We start from the raw sequence: 22,908 nt of genomic DNA on the forward strand, positions 1-22,908 counted from the left end.
CGGAGAGTAGACTTATTAGTAGAATGGCTAGTTAGTTTCGTAACATGACATCTTCAGAACACCACAACGACAGACATGCAGGTTCAAAAGAAAAGACAGTGAATTGTCTGTACGTTTTTATTAAACCTTTAGTACAAACTGCAAAAGTAAAAAACTGGCAATATAACCAACATGAACTCTTTCCAAGTTGAAGGAAAGATGGAGACGCAGTGCTAATAAATTAACTTGCCAGACCGTGAGCAATAGTTTATACTGTAGAAAAAGAAAATTGCAAAGAAATCTGAATAAAATACATTGTAAGGCCATAAAAACTTGACAACCACTTTTTTGTTGAAAACGACCGACTTGGTTTTCATTAAATATTCCTAAAACAGTTCAGTCTTCTGTAAAGGACAACAACAACCAACAAACTGGATAATAGGATCACCTTGTCAGCCACCACTGGCAAGCTCAGTGCAACATGAGGAGCTACTACATTGTTGAATTTTCAGTACATTTTTGTGAACATATTTTCCCTTTTCTTTAAAAAAGTAAAGCTAAAGAAAAAAAACAGAAAAAAAACTAGGGGGCCATAGCTACTCCATATCTTTGTCTTAGTGATGTAAGCAGCACTTAAAATGTATACACGTAACCAGAGCAACCCTGTAAGCATCAAACTCACACAGATGAAGAAACTGAAACGTAAGGCTTTTCTTCATCAAGCACTTCCTCCCTTGCTTCCTGTAATACCTTTAGAGGTATCATTTTCCTTCCTTCACCCCAGAAAAGGCTTGAGTATTTAAAGACATTTACAGGATTATGTACAAAAATTTATGTTGTGTTGGACCTTCTGCTAAAATAATTCATAATACATCTGAAAAAGGGAAAAACCTAAAATACACACACACACACCAAAAGAAAACTTGGATTTCCATATTTCACATTTCACACCCTTTGACTAGTGACTCTACTCGCACATCAGAACAAAAACACAATCAAAATAGAAAATAATAAAATTATTAATGTTTACTGGTACAGATGAAACAGTAGGACTGGAAGAATGGAATGTTAACATGATTGCACATCGAGAAGAGTAGAGCCTAGAACCCTAACCCTATGAGAGAGGAGAGCCTAGAACCCTAACCCTATGAGAGAGGAGAGCCTAGAACCCTAACCCTATGAGAGAGTACAGCCTAGAACCCTAACCCTATGAGAGAGGAGAGCCTAGAACCCTAACCCTATGCGAGAGGAGAGCCTAGAACCCTAACCCTATGCAAGAGGAGAGCCTAGAACCCTAACCCTATGCAAGAGGAGAGCCTAGAACCCTATGAGAGAGAAGAGCCTAGAGGCTACCGCCCTGTGGGAGAGGGGGCTAGCAGTTAGCCAGCACCCCACCTTTCTTTTGTATTGTTATACAGTAATAATAACCAACAGCACCAAAAACAATGGATCTCTTTGTTGAGTATCAGGCACAGTTTTCACTTGCTAGCAAAGGAGGCCTCCCTCCTACTACAGAGACAGAGACCAGCGGCACCTAGCTCTGTATTTCTGACATACAGCCATGGCACCTTGGTCCGTTTGACATACAGCCATGGCACCCCAGGCTGTTTCTCTGACATACAGCCATGGCACCCCAGGCTGTTTCTCTGACATACAGCCACGGCACCCCAGGCTGTTTCTCTGACATACAGCCACGGCACCCCAGGCTGTTTCTCTGACATACAGCCACGGCACCCCAGGCTGTTTCTCTGACATACAGCCACGGCACCCCAGGCTGTTTCTCTGACATACAGCCACGGCACCCCAGGCTGTTTCTCTGACATACAGCCACGGCACCCCAGGCTGTTTCTCTGACATACAGCCATGGCACCCCAGGCTGTTTCTCTGACATACAGCCATGGCACCCCAGGCTGTTTCTCTGACATACAGCCATGGCACCCCAGGCTGTTTCTCTGACATACAGCCATGGCACCCCAGGCTGTTTCTCTGACATACAGCCATGGCACCCCAGGCTGTTTCTCTGACATACAGCCACGGCACCCCAGGCTGTTTCTCTGACATACAGCCACGGCACCCCAGGCTGTTTCTCTGACATACAGCCACGGCACCCCAGGCTGTTTCTCTGACATACAGCCACGGCACCACTAGTTCCACAAGTAACAAAGAAAAAGGAAACAACGACAACAAAATAAACACAGAAGACTTTCTCAAAATCTAAAATCAAAAATCCCAAATAAAACAAGCCAGCCAAAACGCATCTGCCTTTCAAGTTTTACCTGGCGTGGGTTCGGGAACAACAGGCCCTGAACAACAGGCCCTGAACAACAGGAGCTTCTGCAGGCAGAGGAGGAGAATAAAAACAACTCATCTTCAAAAACTAAAGATGAGAGAAAACTTTGGGTTCTACTTGTGTCATTTCAATAAAATGAAAAAAGGAGCACCTTCACCACTCGTCCCTTTGTTCACAGTTGAGTGACAGATGGCGATGGGTCTGACTGCACACATTGGGGGGGGGCAGTGAAAGGGGCACAACATTTACCTGTGAACGTTTCAATTAATGCTAACACCCCCCCCCCCAAAAAAAAAGAAACTGAAGAAACATTTTCCGTGCTAGTGCAAAAAAAGACTGCTTGCTTTCACAAGTTTGCCATACTAAGGGGGTGGGTGGGGTAGTTCGTCATAGTAAGGTTGCGTGGGAGATTTGGGGCATTATATTTTTTCTTTCTTTAAAAAAAGGACAACAGTGATTCTCCAAACTAAGATGGAGGGGCAGTGGGGGTTGATAATGTCCTCATATGACGGCTGCGGGAGACAGGTGGGAGGAGGAGAGGCGGGACAGGGACACCTCCACGGTTTCTCTCTTCCGGGGTCCGCGTTTAGATGGTGGTTTGATGGGGCTTGCACCGTTACATTTCTCGGTCGTCTTCCCCAGGGCCTTGCCACACACCTGCTTCACCAAGCTGTTGATCTGCTCCTGGGGGGCACAGCCAGGGAATGGAGGGATCAGACAGAACATATGCGTTATAATGAACACTACACTATAAATAAACAAATATCATATTTATCCAAACATCGCATGTTACACCACTCCGCTCTTGTAGGTTCTGATCAAGTCTACTCAGATAAGAGCGGGTCATCCCAGCAAACCAAAATTGTTCCAAAAAGTTCTAATAACACTAAAACTGTCCAGTTGTGCTGATGATTATACAATTTTTGTATAAAACAGTCACCTGATTGCAAGACCGTTCCCAGAACACATTTAGTGATTACATTACCTGGAAACATAAGAAACGTAGGGGAATGTTCTGTGCGGGTTGTTACAGATGTTGTGCACAACATGTTTGTGAATGTTAGGAAGACATTCCAAGGATATTTCATTTAAAACATAAAAAAAAAAACATTTTATCTAAAACGTTAAAAGAATTTTTTCATCTTAATGTTCTATAAAAACCGAACTAGAACTTAAGCCTCTATTCAATCCGTATAGTGGAAGTTCAGCCTTAACCTGTTGGGGCTAGGGGGCAGTATTTTCACGGCCGGATAAAAAAAAATGTACCCGATAGAATATGCATATAATTAGTAGATTTGGATAGAAAATACTCTAAAGTTTCTAAAACTGTTTGAATGGTGTCTGTGAGTATAACAGAACTCATATGGCAGGCCAAAATCTGAGAAGATTCCATACAGGAAGTGCCCTGTCTGACAATTTGTTCTCCTTCTAGGGCATCTCTATCAAAAATACAGCATCTCTGCTGTAACGTGACATTTTCTAAGGCTTCCATTGGCTCTCAGAAGGCGCCAGAAAGTGGAATGACGTCTCTGCAGTCTCTGGGCGAAAAACAGCAGGAGTTTTTGTGAGTGGTCAGGCAGGGAACAATGACACTGGAGATGCGCATCCACGAGACGACTCCATGTTTTTCTTTCAGTCTTTGAATGAATACAACGTCGCCCGTTTGAAATATTATCGCTATTTTAAGAGAAAAATCGCATAAAAATTGATTTAAAACAGCGTTTGACATGCTTCGAAGTACGGTAATGGAATATTTTGCAATTTTTTTGTCACGAAATGCGCTCGCGCGCCACCCTTCGGATTGTAACCTGAACGCATGAACAAAACGGAGCTATTTCAATATAACTATGGATTATTTGGAACCAAAACAACATTTGTTGTTGAAGTAGAAGTCCTGGGAGTGCATTCTGACGAAGAACAGCAAAGGTAATCCAATTTTTCTTATAGTAAATCTGAGTTTGGTGAGGGCCAAACACCCATCAGTGTCAAATTAGCTAGCCGTGATGGCCGGGCTATCTCCTCAGAATATTGCAAAATGTGCTTTCGCTGAAAAGCTATTTTAAAATCTGACACCGCGATTGCATAAAGGGATTCTGTATCTATAATTCTTAAAATAATTGTTATTATTTTGTGAATGTTAATCGTGAGTAATTTAGTAAATTCACCGGAAGTTTGCGGTGGGTATGCTAGTTCTGAACATCACATGCTAATATAAAAAGCTGTTTTTTGATATAAATATGAACTTGATTGAACAAAACATGCATGTATTGTATAACAATGTCCTAGGAGAGTCATCTGATGAAGATCATCAAAGGTTAGTGCTGCATTTAGCTGTGGTTTTGGTTTTTGTGACATATATGCTTGCTTTGAAAATGGCTGTGATTATTTTTGGCAGGGTACTCTCCTGACATAATCTAATGTTTTGCTTTCGCTGTAAAGCCTTTTTGAAATCGGACAATGAGGTTAGATTAACGAGAGTCTTGTCTTTAAAATGGTGTAAAATAGTCATATGTTTGAGAAATTGAAGTTATAGCATTTATGAGGTATTTGTATTTCGCGCCACGCGATTCTACTGGCTGTTGACGTCCCACCTTGCCCAGGGAGGTTAAAGCACAATTTAAAGGCAATGTTCCCACGGCGGCAGAGACAGTATTCACGTTAAATTCTGCATACGATGGCTCAATCAGAAATGTTATGATAATTTTCCATTGCGCAATCTGTAACGCTTCAGCGATAAATTGGATAGAGCCCTTAATGGGAATCTTAGCTAATGTCCTGGGAATGTTACCCGGTTTGCTGGGATGGAATCTTACCTCATCGTAACGATACATCATCTTGAGGCCTCTGCAGGACTTGTGATTCTCCACGTATCTCAAAGCACACTCCAAACAGAAGACCACGTTCTCATTCTCCTGGACCACCTGGGATGGACATCACAACTCAGAATTCAACACATCTGTTCATGGAATGGTAAACTAAATTCATCTTTACATTTAAACCATTTAGCAGACGCTCTTATCCAGAGCGACGCAAAGGAGCAATTAGGGTTGTGTCTTGCTCAAGAGCACATGGACAGATTTGTAACCTAGTCATCTTATGGATTCGAACCACGACCTTTTGGTTACTGGTCCAACGCTCTTATCCGCTAGGTTACCTGTCGCCCCGTACATGGAGTGGTTAACTACATTCACCCTTGCCCAGCACCAGCTCTAGTCCCAACCCAAATTAACCATAGCACTATTCTCCATGACCCAGCCCTAACCCTAGCACTATTCTCCATAACCCAGCCCTAACCATAGCACTATTCTCCATAATCCAGCCCTAACCCTAGCACTATTCTCCATAACCCAGCCCTAACCCTAGCACTATTCTCCATGACCCAGCCCTAAGCATAGCACTATTCTCCATAACCCAGCCCTAACCATAGCACTATTCTCCACAACCCAGCCCTAACCATAGCACTATTCTCCATGACCCAGCCCTAAGCATAGCACTATTCTCCATGACCCAGCCCTAACCATAGCACTATTCTCCATGACCCAGCCCTAAGCATAGCACTATTCTCCATGACCCAGCCCTAACCCTAGCACTATTCTCCATAACCCAGCCCTAAGCATAGCACTATTCTCCATAACCCAGCCCTAACCCTAGCACTATTCTCCATAATCCAGCCCTAAGCATAGCACTATTCTCCATGACCCAGCCCTAAGCATAGCACTATTCTCCATGACCCAGCCCTAAGCATAGCACTATTCTCCATGACCCAGCCCTAACCATAGCACTATCCTCCATAACCCAGCCCTAACCATAGCACTATTCTCCATGACCCAGCCCTAACCCTAGCACTATTCTCCATAACCCAGCCCTAACCATAGCACTATTCTCCATAATCCAGCCCTAACCCTAGCACTATTCTCCATAACCCAGCCCTAACCATAGCACTATTCTCCATGACCCAGCCCTAACCATAGCACTATTCTCCATAACCCAGCCCTAACCATAGCACTATTCTCCATAACCCAGCCCTAACCCTAGCACTATCCTCCATAACCCAGCCCTAACCCTAGCACTACTCCCCATGGGCCAGCTCTCACCATGGACAGGTAGCAGAGGTGTTGGCAAGTCTGGCAGCGTCTCTCTGACGACTCCAGCGCCAGCCACTTCCTGGGTTTCTTGCGTGCGTCACCGGGCACCAGGCTGTTATCATGTGTTCCGTAGCGGGCAGAGGACAGAAGCCCTGCCTCGTACAGTTCCTGCCGTTGTCTCATCTCTATGTTCCTATTAGAGCGGAGCAACACAACTCAGTGATTCAGAACACCACAATTCACAATGTCGTGATTAAAGCTCAGTACAGCAAGCAGTTAGTACTATCTAAAGGTCTTCCCGCCCTGATGTAGACACTAAGCCCATCCATTAAATCATGGAGTGTATTTGGAACAGAAGATTTTGGGGTATTTTCAACTTGGCTTTGAGCACAGTTAGACTGAGCTATGTCTTTGATCATACTGGCATGGCAACAGAGGATGAAGAATGAGGCCGTAACAGCATCCATGTTTTGATGTGTCCGGTTTCCATGGCTACCGACCTGAGGTCTTTGAGAAGAGCGGAGATCGTAGTCAGAATGTGCCCGTTCTCACGTTTGGATTCGGCCGTGGCGATCTGGTAGAGTAACTTCTCCATGGAGAAGGGTTTGGCTATGTGCCGGCATTTCAGGTCCTACAGTGGGAAGGCAGAGAGACGCTGCGTTAACACAGAACATTGACAGAATATCCTACAGCCTTTTGTATCAACCAGATTACACATGACACTACACTAATCAACAGGAACAAAAACCTGCATAGACTGTAGAGCAGTGCTGCCCAACCCTGTTCCTGGAACGCTACAATACCCTCTTGTAGGTTTCCGCTCCAACCCCAGTTGTAACTAACCGGATTAATCGTATCAACCACCTAATTATTAGAATCAGGTGTGCTAAATTACATTTGAAGCCAAAACCTACAGGATGCAGTAGCTCTCCAGGAACAGGGTTAGGCAAGGGCTCCCGAGTGGCGCAGCGGTCTAAGGCACTGCATCTCAGTGTTAGAGGTGTTAATACAGACCCAGGTTCGATCCCGGGCTATATCACAACCGGCTGTGATCTGGAGTCCCATAGGGCGGCGCACAATTGGCCCAGTGTCGTCTGGGTTAGGGGAGGGTTTGGCCGTGGTAGGCCGTCATTGTAAAATAAGTATTTGTTCTTAACTGACTTGCCTGGTTAAATATAAATAAATAGAGATACTGTGGTAGACAATGAGCTATGTCTCTAAACGGCCACTGGGTGGCAGCTCCGGCTTCAGACTCACCTTAGCAGCCTCATATCCCAGGTTCATCCACTGGGGGGTGGCAAAATGCACAGTTTCCGACACACTGTAGCCACAGCAGACCTTGGACACAAAGGTCCCGGGGAAGCAGACCACGAACTGACCGCTCTGCTGGACGGTGCGGTGGACCTTGATACCCTCTCGACAAAGCACCTCCGGAGAGATCATGATGTTCTTCTCCAGCATCTCCAGCCCGGGGGTCCCGTTGGCCTGCAGCAGTGTGTGAACCACCTTGTCAAGCTTTACCTTCTCCTCAGCAGGAACAGAATACCTGGTAGGGCGAGAGAGGACCAATCAAGCTCATGCAAGAGTGTGTGTGTTATGCTGTGCTGTGTAACCCCTCAGCTTTGAACAGTCAGAGTTAGGTCTGTGCTTACGCTCTGCCTCAAAAGGTTAGAGAGAGAAGATTGAGAACGAGAATGAGATCCTAAAGAGGTGGCTTTCCTGTGGGGATCATAGACTGCAGGTAGAGCTGTCTGTCCGTCTGTGGTTTCATCTGTCAAATGGAGGACCTTGATTGCATAATAGAAAGAGACCTCTTTTTAAACAGACTCACTGGACAACTAAGTCCTCTGGGAATAGTGTAACAGACTTATGCCTGTCCTAGGGCATCCCAAATTAGCACTTCCTGTAACTTTAGGACATGCCGTTAGACTGTCTAGCCCTTCCTGTAACTCTAGGACATGCAGACACAATGAAAAGATGAGTGGAACATCCATACTTCAAGATAGCAGGCAGTCAATTATGATGATTATGACTTGCCTTCATCTCAGGAACCTCCTAGCACATTTCTACTCACCTGTGTCACCACCAATGGGCAGGTAGCACAGATGGGGAGGGAGGGGTTGGGCTGGTGGATGTGTACAGCCCCTGCCCTTTCTCAAACCCTTCATTACCATTACATTCAAGTTGGGCTAATGCAAAGAGATTAAACATTGCCTTCATAACAGGTCAATACACAACACACCAACGCCTGTGGCTTTCGCTGCCACCCAGACATTTCTTGTTGTAAGTAAATGTAGCTTTAATGAGAGCCACTTGGGCATAAATACATATTTTCAAAAAAGACTGGCGTGTGTTCAATGAAGGTGGAATTTGATCAGCTAATTACAAGTCTGATCCGAGTGTTATGTTACGTTTTATATCACGTATTCCGTGTCGCCTTAGAAAAACCACACATCTTTGTAATGTCCTTGTACAGTACACATTACCTGTGAGGAGGAAGAGAGACCCAGAGGTGGTCATGTTGGGATACTTACCAAATGCAGTCAGCACCAGTGTGTAAGTAATCAATGTATGGAAGGCGGTTTTGGTCTCGAGACCAGCATGAGGTAGAAAAGACCATGCCAATGTTCAGCCAAGGAATGGTGACCCCTACGGGGAGAGAGAGAAAACTCAGTTTTAACATAGCAGACACCACAACAGGCATCACATTGTCTCAGAAAGACGTGTGCCTCAGGGGCGAGGATGACGGGTTAGAAATCTCACCGGGCACAGCTCCAAGATGCCGCAGAATGGATCCAGAATTATTAGGGAGGACAGTGAGGTTCCATCCATGTCTGAAACGGAGAGAAGAACAGTCATTACACAGTGGCCAGTCAAGAGATACGTTTTTTACTCTATGGTTATTACGACGCTTATTACTGTGTTTAGGGTGTGATGACATTGGGTTTTCTTACTTAGAAAATGGCTCTGACTTTCCCACGGGGAAGCCACTTCCGTGTGTGTTGGTGTCCACTTTCCCATAGTGCACTGCCACATGGCAGTGCCTCTGCTCCACTATCCTCCAGTATTCTTGCTGTAAAGGAAGACAAATAGGAGAAGTGATAGATAAATGTGCGTACTGAACAAAACAAAAAGGTACAGTGACTAATAAATGGAGGTCAATGGTATGCTACAGTAGTGAGCTGACCTCTACATGAAGCCAGTAGGGATTGAGACTAGGTTTACCTCGACCTCTGCAGCCCCAGGCTCTTTGTTAAAGCACATGGTCATGGTGTTCCTGGCTATCCTGAAGAAGTTGGTGAGAGATACAGATTTCCCCTGCAACAAGAGAAGCCACACCAGGATAGTACAGCTAGCATCAAACAAAGTCAGGTACCCTGTAAACGCAAATGTCGTACTATAGACGAGTCTTGGAAGAGAACCATATACATATACCACCAGGGCATAATTCTGCAATGGAAAATTAAAGACTAGCTGACCTCAGTGTACTGTATTGCAAGTCTCCGCAGCTGCATGTCTGTCCTGAAAGTTTCCGAGCTTGACTGTAGTTAATATGAACCTTCGCCGGGACACCTCCTCAGAATGGAGGGGTGTTGATAGAGTCTACAAATCTGCCTGTACCGTCCCTGGATTTAATACCCCGCTGAAAGACACCCTCTCCTCACCCCTCTTCTATGTGAGAGCTAGGTTACTGTACTGAACTCACATCTCATGGGTCTGCTTGTGTTGGGGATTTGGTTACAAGAAAAAGAGGGAAAAGATTGAAATGGAATCCAGACTAGAACAGTGTTTGAGATGTCATGATCAGACACACAGCAGGTTCGGAGGAAGGAGACGGTTAGAAACAACATGCACAACATCACACTCAGGCTCTTCCATGAGAAGAGCAGCGGGGGCAAAGTCTGGGTCACGAAGCTGTGGTGTGTGTGTGTGTGTGTGTGTGTGTGTGTGTCTCTCAATGTCTGGGCAGTGGTAACAGAGGCAGAGCAGAACGATGTTGAGTAGAGAGGCAGTGGCCTGCTGTCTGTGGGTCCATTTCACCCAGCTCAGCACTGACCTACATTCCATCAGCTAGAACAACAGAACAGAGCAGGCAGACAAACAGGAAGACTGGAGCTACACTACCAGGTTTCCCTTCCTCTTGTAGCATGAGCAGAGCATGAGAGTAATGAACAAAAACACTGATTTAAAAAGGATGTGCAAAGTTGTTGCCCTTGCCTCACCTTGTAAATACACTTGTGCTGGTCACTGAGAACCCCCTTCTCCTCATCCTCCTCTTCCTCCTGCTGGGTCATTTCCCCATTCCTCTTTTCCTGAGAGAACAGCCTCCGGCGTCCCACCTTGAGCTGCTGACTGTCCAGCTCCTTCAGCCGGCTGCACAGCTGACCGTTGCTGTGCTGCACCAGACTGCCGGCCAGCCCGTTCTTGGGCTCGTAGCGTGGCAGGGTCAGGCTCCTCTCTGTGTGGCCCTCCAGGGGCCCCCTGCGGCGCTCCAGGCCCTCCTTCTCCTGCAGCACCTCCCTCTCCAGGCGTCGGTGCTCCTCTAGGGACAGAGAGTCATAGGACAGCAGGTACTGGAGGTAGGACTCCTGCAGCTTGGCCAACCGGTCCTGGGCTGACTTGGGGATCCGCAGCAGATCAGCCAGTTTACTCCACTTCTTCAGGTCCATCACCTGCTGCATGCCGCCCATGTCATTAATCAGCTGGAAGAACCGAGCCAGGTCCACCTCGCAGCCACCTGGGGGGAAGAGACAGATCGATGGGGTCAGATAGAGTTAACCCTAACCCCACAGCCGCCTGGGGAGAGAGAGACGGGTTAGGGTCTATGGCCATGAGTTTAACACTCCTACAGTAATGATCAAATCCAATTCTATTGGTGACATACAAATATTTAGCAGATGTTATTGCGGGTGTAGCGAAATTCGTGTGTTCCTAGCTCCAACAGTGCAGTAGTATGATAGCACTACATCGGCCGTATTCTCAAACCGATTCAGTAAACATTTATTTCAGCCATACAGACTGACTGGGCTAAAGGGTGTTTTAAAACACATCAAGCTGCTGAGTGAGAAATCTAAAATGACAGACAAGCTGCTGGGAATAGTTTTATTGTCTCAGACATACAGGCCACATCTGAACATTGATATCGACCTCACAGTATAAATACCAGATACGGTTGATGGAACGCAACAAACATTTTATTGGATTGTCAATACCCAATCTTTGTGATGTTTGCTAAAGAGGTCCGTTTTGCGACAGTCGTCCAGCCTATGTGAGTGTGTCTGACTGTCAGACTAACTGATGACCAGTGTTAGGGTTGTGTTGCTGGTAAAGTAGGGACAGTCTGAGTTAGACTCACCGATGAGTGGGGGGTCTTCCATGGTGATGCCCTGAGATTTGAGGTGCTTCTTGATGCAGGCTAGCCTCTGTACGTTAGGGCCCCAGCGACGGCCTAGCTTGTGGATGCGCTGCACCTGGGTCACAAAGCGCATCTCATCGTTCAGTTTGCACTCTGGGCGCCAGTCAGCCGGTGGAACCACCCGACACAGTCCGCATGGCTCCGCCCCCTCCCGCACAGAGTCCAGGTACACCAGGGGGTCCTGGAACTCCCGCTGGGTGGGACAGAACTCTGGTGCCTCACCCAACGCTGCCCAGCTCGCCCTGCTCCTCTCCGCCCTCTCCCTCTCTTTATCCCGCTCCCTCTCCTTCTCCCTTTCCCACTCCCTGTCAGGCCGGGGCTCTGCTGGTTTGTGAGGGGTATGCCCGGGGTTGTGTCCAGGGGTGTGGCCAGGGGACTCTGAGGTAGTTGAGCGGTTAAGGGTGTGGGTGTGGTTAGGGTTAGAGGCAGCCTGCGCCCGGTGCTGTGCTTGTCTGATGAACATCAACTTGCCGGCTGACGCTCGCTTGGGCCGCTGACGCCCTGGCTCTGGATTGGCTAGTGGTGTGGAGGGGGGGGGGTGGGGCTAGCAGGGAGGGGGGGAGGGGTGGTTTCCATGACGATGTGTCCGTTAGGGACCGAGGCCTTGCCCTGACATGCTCTCTTACTGCGTGTTTCCAGAGGGCTGGTCTGGTTCCGTTTGGTCTTCTTACGGTTGGGGTTAGTCTCCAGGACGACCAGCTTCCCCTGGGAGTCAGCCACCGCCCCGATGGCAGCCACCGCCACCTCCAGCCTCCGCTTGGAGTTCCTCAGTCCCTCACGCCCCTGCCTGCCCACCATTTCCTGCTCTGCACAGAGGTGCCCGTTGAGGCGCACCTCGCCCCCGTTGGTCACCTTGTGCACTCCGTTGGATAATAGCACCTGTTTGCTTGTTTTTGCTTTGCTATTCTGGGCTTTTCCTGAGTTGGAGAGGGGGAGTCGCTGGTGGCGCTGGAGGTGGTTGTGGTGGCGATTGTTGCTATGGGCTCTATGGGTAGCAGCAGTGCTGTGTTTGCGCTTGTTCAGTTTGGTTTTCTTGACCAGTTCTCGTTTTCCTTTGGTGTATGTGACGAGGCCATTCACAGTTTTGGACGGCAGTCTGAAGTCTTTCATTTTTTTGGCACCGGCCGCGTGCATGCCTGTCTGGGACGACCGTGTGACTCCGTTCACTTTAGAGACCTGAGAGTGGGAGGCGAGAGAGAGAGACCAGAAACATGGAGTTGTTTATTCACATACTGTAGTGCAGCAACATAGAACACAGAATCACTGCACTAAAACACACTCTCAGGAGCTGGCGCTTCACATTGAAGTAAAAACACCAAGTAAACATTCACCCGCTGAAACAGCTATAAAAGTAAAGAGTTAGGGTTAGAACTAAATGCTATGTGGAAATTGCTGCCATTCATTAAAGCCTATACAGGGTTCCTGTACTTTCAAATCAGCTAGTTATAGACAAACACTCTTCTCACAGGGCAAAAAAAGAGATCAATATCAGCTTCAACAGATGAAAAAGCCATCCCGGCCCTAACATGGAGAGTGAGGTTCACTTCAGAGCTAACTGCTGTATATAAAAAAAAAAAAACACTACATAAAATGGGTTACTACTTGAAACCCCATCCCAGCAGAAAGCTCTTTAAATGGCGAAAATAAACGTTTTTTTTTTTTTTTTGCAGATCTGAGAACCCCTGCTGAACATGTGAGCTCTAACGTAGGTAGTTTGGGTTACGTCGGGGACCTCTCTGGCTAATGGCAGCTGGGGGAATAAAGCCACACAGACCCACCAGCGGAAGAAGCAGAGTCGACTCCCTCTCAGTTCCCTCTCCCGTCATGTTGTTCACTTGCCCTAGTTTTAGTGCTGCCCCTAAACCCCCCTCCCCAGAACATGATACAGACTAGCATCAACCTGAACAGGAACACACTTCATTCATGTTAATATACATGTGTGTGTGTGTGTGTGTGTGTGTGTGTGTAGTAAAAATGGAAAAGTTGTGTGTAGTCAAAACAGAGGGGATGTCTGGACTGAGACCCTGGGACGGATACATTGGGGTTTCTGGCAGCTGGACACCAGCTTTCCGCTTAGACCCCACTAGCTGCTCTGCTGTTCTTCCCACTGCATCCCTGTCAGTTTGAGTAGCACCCTGTTGTAAGTGAACCTAGTAGCCCTGCTGAAGCATCCTGCTGTAAGTGAACTATGCAGAGGAGATGAGAGGATGGCGTTATCGAATCAGCGAGGTGCCAGAGGGAGGTGACAGCAGGCTTGACGACTGCGTTTGAAGCAGAGCCGCATCTGTATTGTATTCCTATCATGTGCAGCCAACACAAAGAGAGGCTATTAAAAGATAAGGGGAGTGAAATGTGACCCCCTTCATCAATCCTGTCCCCTTCCACTCCAACAGTGGAAAAATACAGAGAAGGAAGGATGGATGGAGAGCGAGGAGAAGGGAGGGGAGAGAGAGGGGAGTTGATAGCGAGAGAGAGGGGGAGAGAGCGAGGCGACAGAGAGGGGAGACAAGAGACACACACAGAATGCCTACACATTCCATCACAAAGCCCTCACCTACAGAGAGATCCACCTAGAAAAGAGGCCCCTCAGCCAGCTGGTTCTGGGGCTCTGTTCACAAAAGACCCCACAGAGCACCAGGTCAGCCACACAATTAGACCCAACCAAATTATGAGAAGGCAAAAAGATAACTAATTGGCACCGGAAAGAATCAACCAAAAAAAACAGCATTGTTGACCACAGTGACTGACCCAAAATTAATAAAATCCATTGCTATTGAGAGAGGCTGCCATAGGCAGACCTGGCTCTCAAGAGAAGACAGGTTTCGTGCACACTGCCCACAAAATGAGGTGGAAACTGAGCTGCACTTCCTAACCTCCTGCCAAATGTATGACCACCTTAGGAGATAGGATCTGTGGGAAATGTCTATGGACCCACAATGAAAAAAATAAAAATAATCTAACATTGATCAACTCCCATATCTGTTAGGTGAAATACCGCAGTGTGCAATCACAGCAGCAAGATCTGTCCCGTTGCCATGAGAAAAAGGGCAACCAGTGAAGCAAACAAACATTGTAAATACCACCAATAATTGATTTGTTTATTCATCTTCCCCTACTATTCGTACTACAACTATTTGCACATTGCTAAAACACTGTACATAGCTGATAATATAACACTTGAAATGTCTATCATTTTCAAACCTTTGAGAGTGCAATGTTACTATTAGTTTTGAGTTATCACTTTTATTTATTTCACTTGCTTTGGCAATGCAAACACGTTTTAGCATGCCAATAAAGCCCTTTTGTATTTTTGAGAAAGAACTGCGTCGCCCCGGCAGGCCAGAGTGATGGATGTCTAACCGTAGCGTGACGTCTGCCAGGGGCTCGAAACATAATGCCAAGAACCAACCAACACGCCAGATTCTCAACTATAGAAGGTTAGGGTCATAACCAAACATTAAAGAAGATTCTCAAGACTTCTGTCTGCAGAATTTAAACACCTTCCTTTAGGTTCAAACTCATCCGTTTGGCCTCGAAGACCAAAGTAATAGAAACAGAAAGCCAGTCAGTCAACTGTGACTGAACAGATATGCTGACAAAAGGCACAGCGGGCCGGGTGGTGGTCTACTTGGGTTTCACCACTAGAGAGCTCACTGGCACTGCGCTGCTGCACAAGCCTTGAGGGTTGGTGTGCACGTGAGCCCTGGCCTTGCACTGTAATAGTCTGGTCTGAGACAGAGGAGAGAAGAGAGGAGAGGGAGAGAGAAGACAGGCTACATCCCAGCCCCATGGAGCAGGAGAAGGCCCCGTGTCACTGTAGAACGCACCAAAAGACTGGTGAGGACGAAGGAGAACAATCAGTGCCGGAAACAGAGGTGAGGGGGAGAGAGAGAGAGAGAAAGAGAACCACAGCCAACCCTCTGAAGTGGGTTTTTGGTCACACGTGAGTGGGAGGCGGGGGATGGGCCAGGATGACATCATGTGTTGCTATAGCCAATCTGCAGGATGGCAATAATATTTTCATGGAACATCTGCAACTCAGCTGCTTATAGGAACAGACTGGATCCATCTCAACAAAAACAATTGAAACAGACTGGATCAGGAAGAGGAGCTGGAAACGTAACCCTTCCAGTGCTTAGAGAAACAGACACACAAACACAAACAGACACACAAACAAACCCACCAATGTGATAGCTGAAAAGATGTGACCTTAGCAGTCTTCATGAATAGCCTTCAGAATATTGACTTTTTAAAACTGAGACAGAAAGGTCAACAGGAGACCGGAGCAGCAGCCCAATATTCCTGCGCAATCAACATTCCTCCGTTCGGATCTCATAGAACATCATGACTCTGTCTTACTCTAACTGCTGTACAACAGGGCCACTGGGTTCTTGTATGATAAGAATTTAACTTATGGCTGATTCCCTTCCACAGATAAGGGATCCTAAACGCGTTGCTTTCGGCCATGGGATTGGACATCAGCCTGCTGCGGCACTCTCACAGTTAATATCAGAAAACACAAAATGCTAATCCCTCAAAATGATTGGCGCTCTGTTGCCAAGGATGGTAAATCTGCCAGCATAACACATGAACAGAGGTAAAGAGTGAAAGGAGAGAGAGAGAGAGAGAGAGAGAGAGAGAGTGAGAGAGTGAGAGGGGATAGAACAAAGGCCAATAACTTGAGCGTAGTTTGTCTTGGCTCTCCCCTGCTCATTGAGATTCATTGTTCCTTAATTAGTCAGTTGGCGGCACTTAAAACCGACAGGCCCGGGCATCAACATGAGACCGCGTGGCTCGGCCCCATCTGCTGGCCGTCTGGGAGAGCTGCTAGTCTTGACGCTACCCTCTCTGACGAGGCAAAGCCCCCAGCACTCCATTATGATTAGTTCACGCAATTGTCAGAAGCACAATGTGCTTTTTGAGCCGAGTCAAAAGTTACTCTCCCTCCTCCTCCCGACCTCTCCGCCTTAGTAGAGCTATTTTAAACCAAACGGAACGTCTTGGACAGGAAGGCAGCTTTCACAACCCAGCCTCAGTACTAAATATAGTAGCAGACTGAAACACAATCATTACACGGAGACAAAGGGAGAAGAGGAGCTCAGGGATTTCATACAACACTGAGCATGCTGCTATTACGTTACTCTATTAATGTAGAATCATTTTGTTTATCGTAACACATTACTGCTCTTCTAATGACGATAATGTCTGCCCTTTAATCACGCGCCTGGTGGCTACTGAGGCATGCTGGTCAGTCATCTTTACGACCATTATAGAGAGTTACATATTAGCCAAATCAACGAAGCACACTGTTCAGGTATAGATGAAGTATGATACAGTACCTGCTTGCAGAGCTCCTCTGCGGCCCTCCTGTGGGGCAGTCCGTTGGTAGTGTGGCCCCTGGGTAGGGTGTGGCCCCTGGCTGTAGCCTCTAGCTGGCTGAGGGCATGCTCCCGGCGGGCCTCGGCCCTCTCACTGCGCTCTCTCACCTGCACCCACTCCTTCCCTCTGGGCTTGGGGCTGTCTCGGGGCACCTTGCTGGGGCCGTTCAACACTGAACCAACAGGAAAGAAAGGTGATCTGAGATCAGCTTAGGAGGTTGAACACAGGATCACCAGAGAAAATATGATTTCAGGTCAGTGTAGAAGGGATGCTGCTGGCTTACAGTGCCTTCAGAAAGTATTCATACCCCATGACTTATTCCACATTTTGTTGTGTTACAGCCTGAATTCAAAATTTATGAAATATAAAATGTCTCACCCATTTACACACAATACCCCATAATGACAAAGTGAAAACATGTTTTTCAAAATTTATTGAAAATGAAATATATACATCTAATTTACATAAGTAAATAGGAGCACCTTTGGCAGAGAATACAGCTGTGAGTCTTCCTGGTTAAGTGTAAGAGCTTTCCACACCTGGATTGTGCAACATTTGCCCATTATTGTTTTGCCATAGATTTTCAAGCATATTTAACTCAGAACTTTAACTCTGCCACTCAGGAGCATTCAATGTCTTCTTGGTAAACAACGCCGGTGTAGATTTGGGCTTGTGTTTTAGGTTATTATACTGCTGAAAGGGGAATTCATCTCCCAGTGTCTGGTGGAAAGCAGAAAACCAGGTTTTCCTCTAGGATTTTACCTGTGCTGAGCTCCATTCCGTTTCTTTTATATCCTGAAAAACTCCCGTCTTTAATGATTACAAGCATTCCCATAACACGATGCAGCCACCACTACGCTTGAAAATATGGAGAGTGGTACTCCGTAATGTGTTGTATTCAGGACAAAAAGTGAATTGCTTTGCCACAATTTTTTGCAGTATTTTAGTGCCTTGTTGCAAACAGGATGCATGTTTTGGAATATTTTTATTCTGTACAGGCTTCCTCCTTTTCACTCTGTCAATTAGGTTAGTATTGTGGAATAACTACAATGTTGATCCATCCTCAGTTTTCTTCCATCACAGCCATTCAACACTAATTGTTTTTAAGTCACCATTGGCCTCATGGTGAATTCCTAAGCGGTTCCTTCCTCTCTGACAACTGAGTTAGGAAGGACACCTGTATCTTTGTAGTGACTGGGTGTATTGATACACCATCCAAAGTGTAATTAATAACTTCACCATGCTCAAAGCTATATTCAGTGTCTGCTTTCTTATGTTTACCCTACCAATAGGTGCCCTTCTTTATGAGGCATTGGAAGGTCTTTGTGGTAGAATCTGTGTTTGAAATTCACTGCTCGACTGAGGGACCTTACAGATAATTATGTGTGTGGCGTACAAAGATGAGGAAGTTATTCAAAAATCATGTTAAACACCATTATTGCACACAATGTGAGTACATGCAACTTAAGCAATGTTTTACTCAAGACATTTCAGCTTTTCTTTAGTAATTCATTTGTAAAAAATGTAAAACAAATCCACTGACATGATGGTGTAGTGTGTGTAGGCCAGTGAGCAAAAAAAAAAGATCTATATTTAATCAATTTCAAATTCAGGCTGTAACAAAATGTGGAAAAAGTCAAGGGTTGTGAATACTTTCTGAAGGCACTGTATATTAAAACTTGAACAAGAATTTATCATTTCAATTAAATATTTCCTCCATTCTTGTACAGTGACTTGTGGTGAACATTATATTGGTCAAGCCCCAGACTACAGCCCTGCTAACCTCAGACTAGAGCAGAAGCATTGATATTAGCCGCCTGAACCATTCCAATTAACACATTCAATAACGCTCTTTATATTTTATGGAGGTCCACTATTTTTTTTTTTTTTTTTTTACAGTGTTTTAATATCAACAGTCGCCGGCGTTTATAAAAACGGCATGGTTCGTTCTCTCCCCCCCCGTCTGTCTAAGTCCCTTCAGCGTTTTGAAAAGCTACTGGAAAACTGAACTCAATAAAAAAGGTGTTTAATTTAGAAAATGTAAACATGGTTGGGGTTAGCAAGGTGCAGGGTAATGAAAGCAGAGCTCTATGACTTCTCGCTCTGTTCACAGCAGCTCAAATAAACTACTGAAGTCCTGCCCACGCTACATTTTAAAAGTGTCACAGCTGACACACGGCCTTATAGTGTACTGTACTTGCCAGGCATAATACTGTACTGGGAGACAGGCTTCTATGGTACTTCCAGACCAGGCCTAACACTGTACTGGGAGCAGTGGCGACCAGTCTTTTTTGTGTGCCTGTTATTTTGGCATTAATACGTGTCACATATCAGTTTGCAAACAATGTAAAAAAAAAAAAAAAAAAAGAATAATAATCATTGAGTTAATAAAGCTGCAATAAACCTGGTCTCTTTTATACTTTCTTAAGAAAGGCAGGTGTTTCAGCCTAGCTCAGTGCCTTCCGTGGTGGCGGGGCAGCCAGCGGAAAATACGGAGTGTAGGGGTTTGTAATGTTCTCGTTGCGCCGTGACTGGCTCAGTGTTCAGTCATTGATGTGGACACTATTATAGATAAAATGTATCGGTGCTCATCGGCCATACACATTACAACAAGTTGGAAATCGCAAATTCAACAATCAGTGGCTAACTGCAAGCATTGCGAAGCAATCATTAGCCTGCTATTCAGTGGAGTGGGTGTGTGGTCCAAGTCTGGGTTTAAGGGTCTCTTTTCCAAGCTTAAAATGATAAACATTCAACATTGACCATGCTGTCAATCCAGCATGACTTCTGCCCCACTCAGAACAACTGGGAACCTGGAAATCTCAGACTTCAGTGAGTTCAAGACAACTGGAAACCTGGAAATCTCAGACTTCAGTGAGTTCAAGGCAACTGGGAACTCGGAAGACAACAAGCTCAGACTGGGAAAATACATTTTGAACATTAATCCAAATTGCAAGAGCCTCTTTCTAGAGCTCCAACCCGAAGATCACTTACATCATCATGATTCGATTCAGTTTGTCACTGTTATAGTGCAATTCATGAACTGTCTAGTGGCTTTGCTGGCATGCATGTAAAAAATGTTTTGTTGCCAAACCCAGATTTACATGCTAAAAATCACCACTGACTGGGAGACAGGCTTCTCAGGTACTTACGGTCTAGGCCTAACACTACTGGCATACAGGCGTTTAAGATACTTGGAACTAAGAACACTGGCCTTGTTTCCATGGGGATTGCCTGGGCTGGTGGATCTGGTGTCACAGGGAGGAGGACTACAAAGTCAGGAACATAGCACTGTACTTACAAGTGTGTGTGTGTGTGTTTCTATAATAACCACTGAAAGTTGCTGAGCAACACCAAGCATGCGCCACTGATAACATGTAGCTATTTATTGCGTGGCTTTGCCTGCTTGTAGCCTTCATCACCACTGACACATTGTGTTTTAACATGACGTGTTTCATTAAGACAAGCTCCCCTCAGAACCACACACAGTGTGTGTGTGTGTGTGTGTGTGTGTGTGTGTGTGTGTGTGTGTGTGAGTGAGAGAGAGAGAGAGCAGTGGAGCTTTGGGGTGTGTGCTCCTTGTTTTCCATCCCTGTTCCCCTCCTCCCTGGCCAGCTGTGAGCTGAATGCATAAACACCTTGTTACCGCTGTTCCCTCCTAGTGTTAATTGGAGTGGAAAGATGGAATGCTCCCTGCCACACTCCCATGTGAGTTCCTCAGTCTCCATGCTCTCTCTTTCCCTACCTCCCTCCATCCATCCCTAAATCAGCCATGCTCGGTTGCAGACAGCTCTAACCGTGTGGGTCTCGTGCACATTAGGTCCATTGGAACCAAACCACCCGTTTCCCTTCGGCCCTCAACCATGATTGGTCAGTGTTAAATGTCTGTTGTGATTGGTCAGAGTGTGGTGTGGTACTGTACTGCATGTACAGAGTTCTATAGAGACTAAGGGAGCTGGCAGTATGACAGCTGAAGCGTCGCACCGTGGCCGTTGACAACGTGTTTCCCGGGCTGTTCGGGGTTGGGTGGGTGAGAAGGAGAGAGAGAGAGAGAGGATAGTTTCGCAGGGTTAAGGTTAGCATTGAGGTAAGTAAGAGGAAATTATCGTACCGTGGCCATTGACGGCGTGTTTCCCTTGGGGTTTGCCTTTCCTGGGCGTGGACTGACAGGAAGTAGATGCCACGCTGACGTCTGGCTTCACATCCTCGTACTCCTCTTCATCATCCAGCGCATCTTCATCCTGAGAGCTCCCAAAGTACGCCATGTTACTTGGCAATGCTGACGAACCTAGGACAGAGACAGAGAGAACAGAGAGAGAACAGAGAGAAAGAGAAAACGAGAAAAAGAGAGAACAGAGAGAGAACGAGAAAAAGAGCGAGAACAGAGAGAGAACAGAGAGAAAGAACAGAGAAAAAGAGAGAATAGAGAGAAAAAGAGAGAGAAAAGAGAAGGAGAGAGAACAGAGAGAAAGAAAGAGAGAAAGAAAGAGAAAGAGAAAAAGAGAAAGAGAGGGGAGAGAAACAGAGAGAGAGAGAGAACAGAGTTAAAACTAGTGAGAACCTATCAAGCAGTTATGAGGAGAGGAGAGAGAGAACTACTGCAGCCTTCTGACAGAGTGTAATGTGCTGGCAAACACCGGTACTGTAAAATCACAGCATCCCAGAAAATGTAAAAGAAATAAACAGGTAATATTAAATCTCCCATCCCTCCCTCCCTCCTTTTCCTTGCTCTCCTGTGTTAACATGCATAACAATTACCATTGTCTGCACCATGTTCCAGTGTCTCTCAAATTATATAGGAGTGTGACCGGTGCATTACGGGACACTGGGAACACACACTAGATAATTGAATAAATACAGGTGAGTCATAGATATGTTGATATGAATGACTTAACACTGCAATAGAAGGTGCATAGGGTGTGAAATACTAATAGTGTTGACAGTGTATATGTCCTTATGTGGTCCCACACCCGTAGTTCACCTATAATCCCTAGAGGAGGGATCATCAAGTAGATTGAGCCGCGGGCAGATTTTTTCTAGGAGCGGATGGTCAGGGAGGGGCGAAACATAATAAGAAATAGTTTGACTGCAGGAAGCACAAACATATATCATTTGACTAAAACAATTTCAAACCTTGTGCACACACACACAGTTTAAAAGTTTGGGGTCACTTAGAAATGTCCTTGTTTTTGAAAGAAAAGCTGATTTTCTATCCATTAAAATAACATCAAATTGATCAGAAATACAGTGTAGACATTGTTAATGTTATAAATGACTCTTGTAGCTGGAAACGGCAGATTTTTAATGGAATATCTACATTGGCGTACAGAGGCCAATTATCAGCAACCATGACTCCTGTGTTCCAATGGCACGTTGTGTTAGCTAATCCAAGTTTATCATTTAAAAAGGTTAATTGATCATTAGAAAACCCTTTTGTAATTATGTTAGCACAGCTGAAAACTGTTGTTCTGAATAAAGAAGCAATAAAACTGGCCTTCTTTAGACTAGTTGAGTATCTGGAGCATCAGCATTTGTGGGTTTGATTACAGGCTCAAAATGGCCAGAAACAAATAACTTTCTTCTAAAACCCATCAGTCTATTCTTGTTCTGAGAAATAAAGGCTATTCCATGCGAGAAATTGCCAAGGAACTGAAGATCTCGTACAACACTGTGTACTACTCCCTTCACAGAGGGCAAACTGGCTCTAAACAGAATAGAGAGAGTGGGAGGCCCCAGTGCACAACGGAGCAAGAGGACAA

At 45.8% G+C, this 22,908-nt stretch overlaps 1 protein-coding gene across 1 annotated transcript in view; it reads right to left on the bottom strand.

The window, feature by feature from the left end:
- Positions 1-103: 103 nt before the first annotated feature.
- LOC106588581 (protein Jumonji-like) overlaps positions 104-22,908 on the bottom strand; it is a 97,257-nt gene continuing 74,452 nt past the window's right edge. Inside the window, 14 exon segments of the mRNA XM_014177727.2 lie at positions 104-2,953; positions 5,083-5,190; positions 6,364-6,547; positions 6,855-6,985; positions 7,612-7,900; positions 8,889-9,003; positions 9,118-9,188; positions 9,309-9,427; positions 9,580-9,672; positions 10,578-11,092; positions 11,711-12,316; positions 12,319-12,946; positions 17,110-17,321; positions 21,261-21,437. Of these exon segments, the coding sequence (XP_014033202.2) occupies positions 2,771-2,953; positions 5,083-5,190; positions 6,364-6,547; positions 6,855-6,985; positions 7,612-7,900; positions 8,889-9,003; positions 9,118-9,188; positions 9,309-9,427; positions 9,580-9,672; positions 10,578-11,092; positions 11,711-12,316; positions 12,319-12,946; positions 17,110-17,321; positions 21,261-21,437 (3,431 nt within the window). The 3' untranslated portion in view covers positions 104-2,770.

This window comes from Salmo salar, chromosome ssa27, assembly GCF_905237065.1.
Source record: "Salmo salar chromosome ssa27, Ssal_v3.1, whole genome shotgun sequence".
Lineage (NCBI taxonomy): Eukaryota > Metazoa > Chordata > Actinopteri > Salmoniformes > Salmonidae > Salmo > Salmo salar.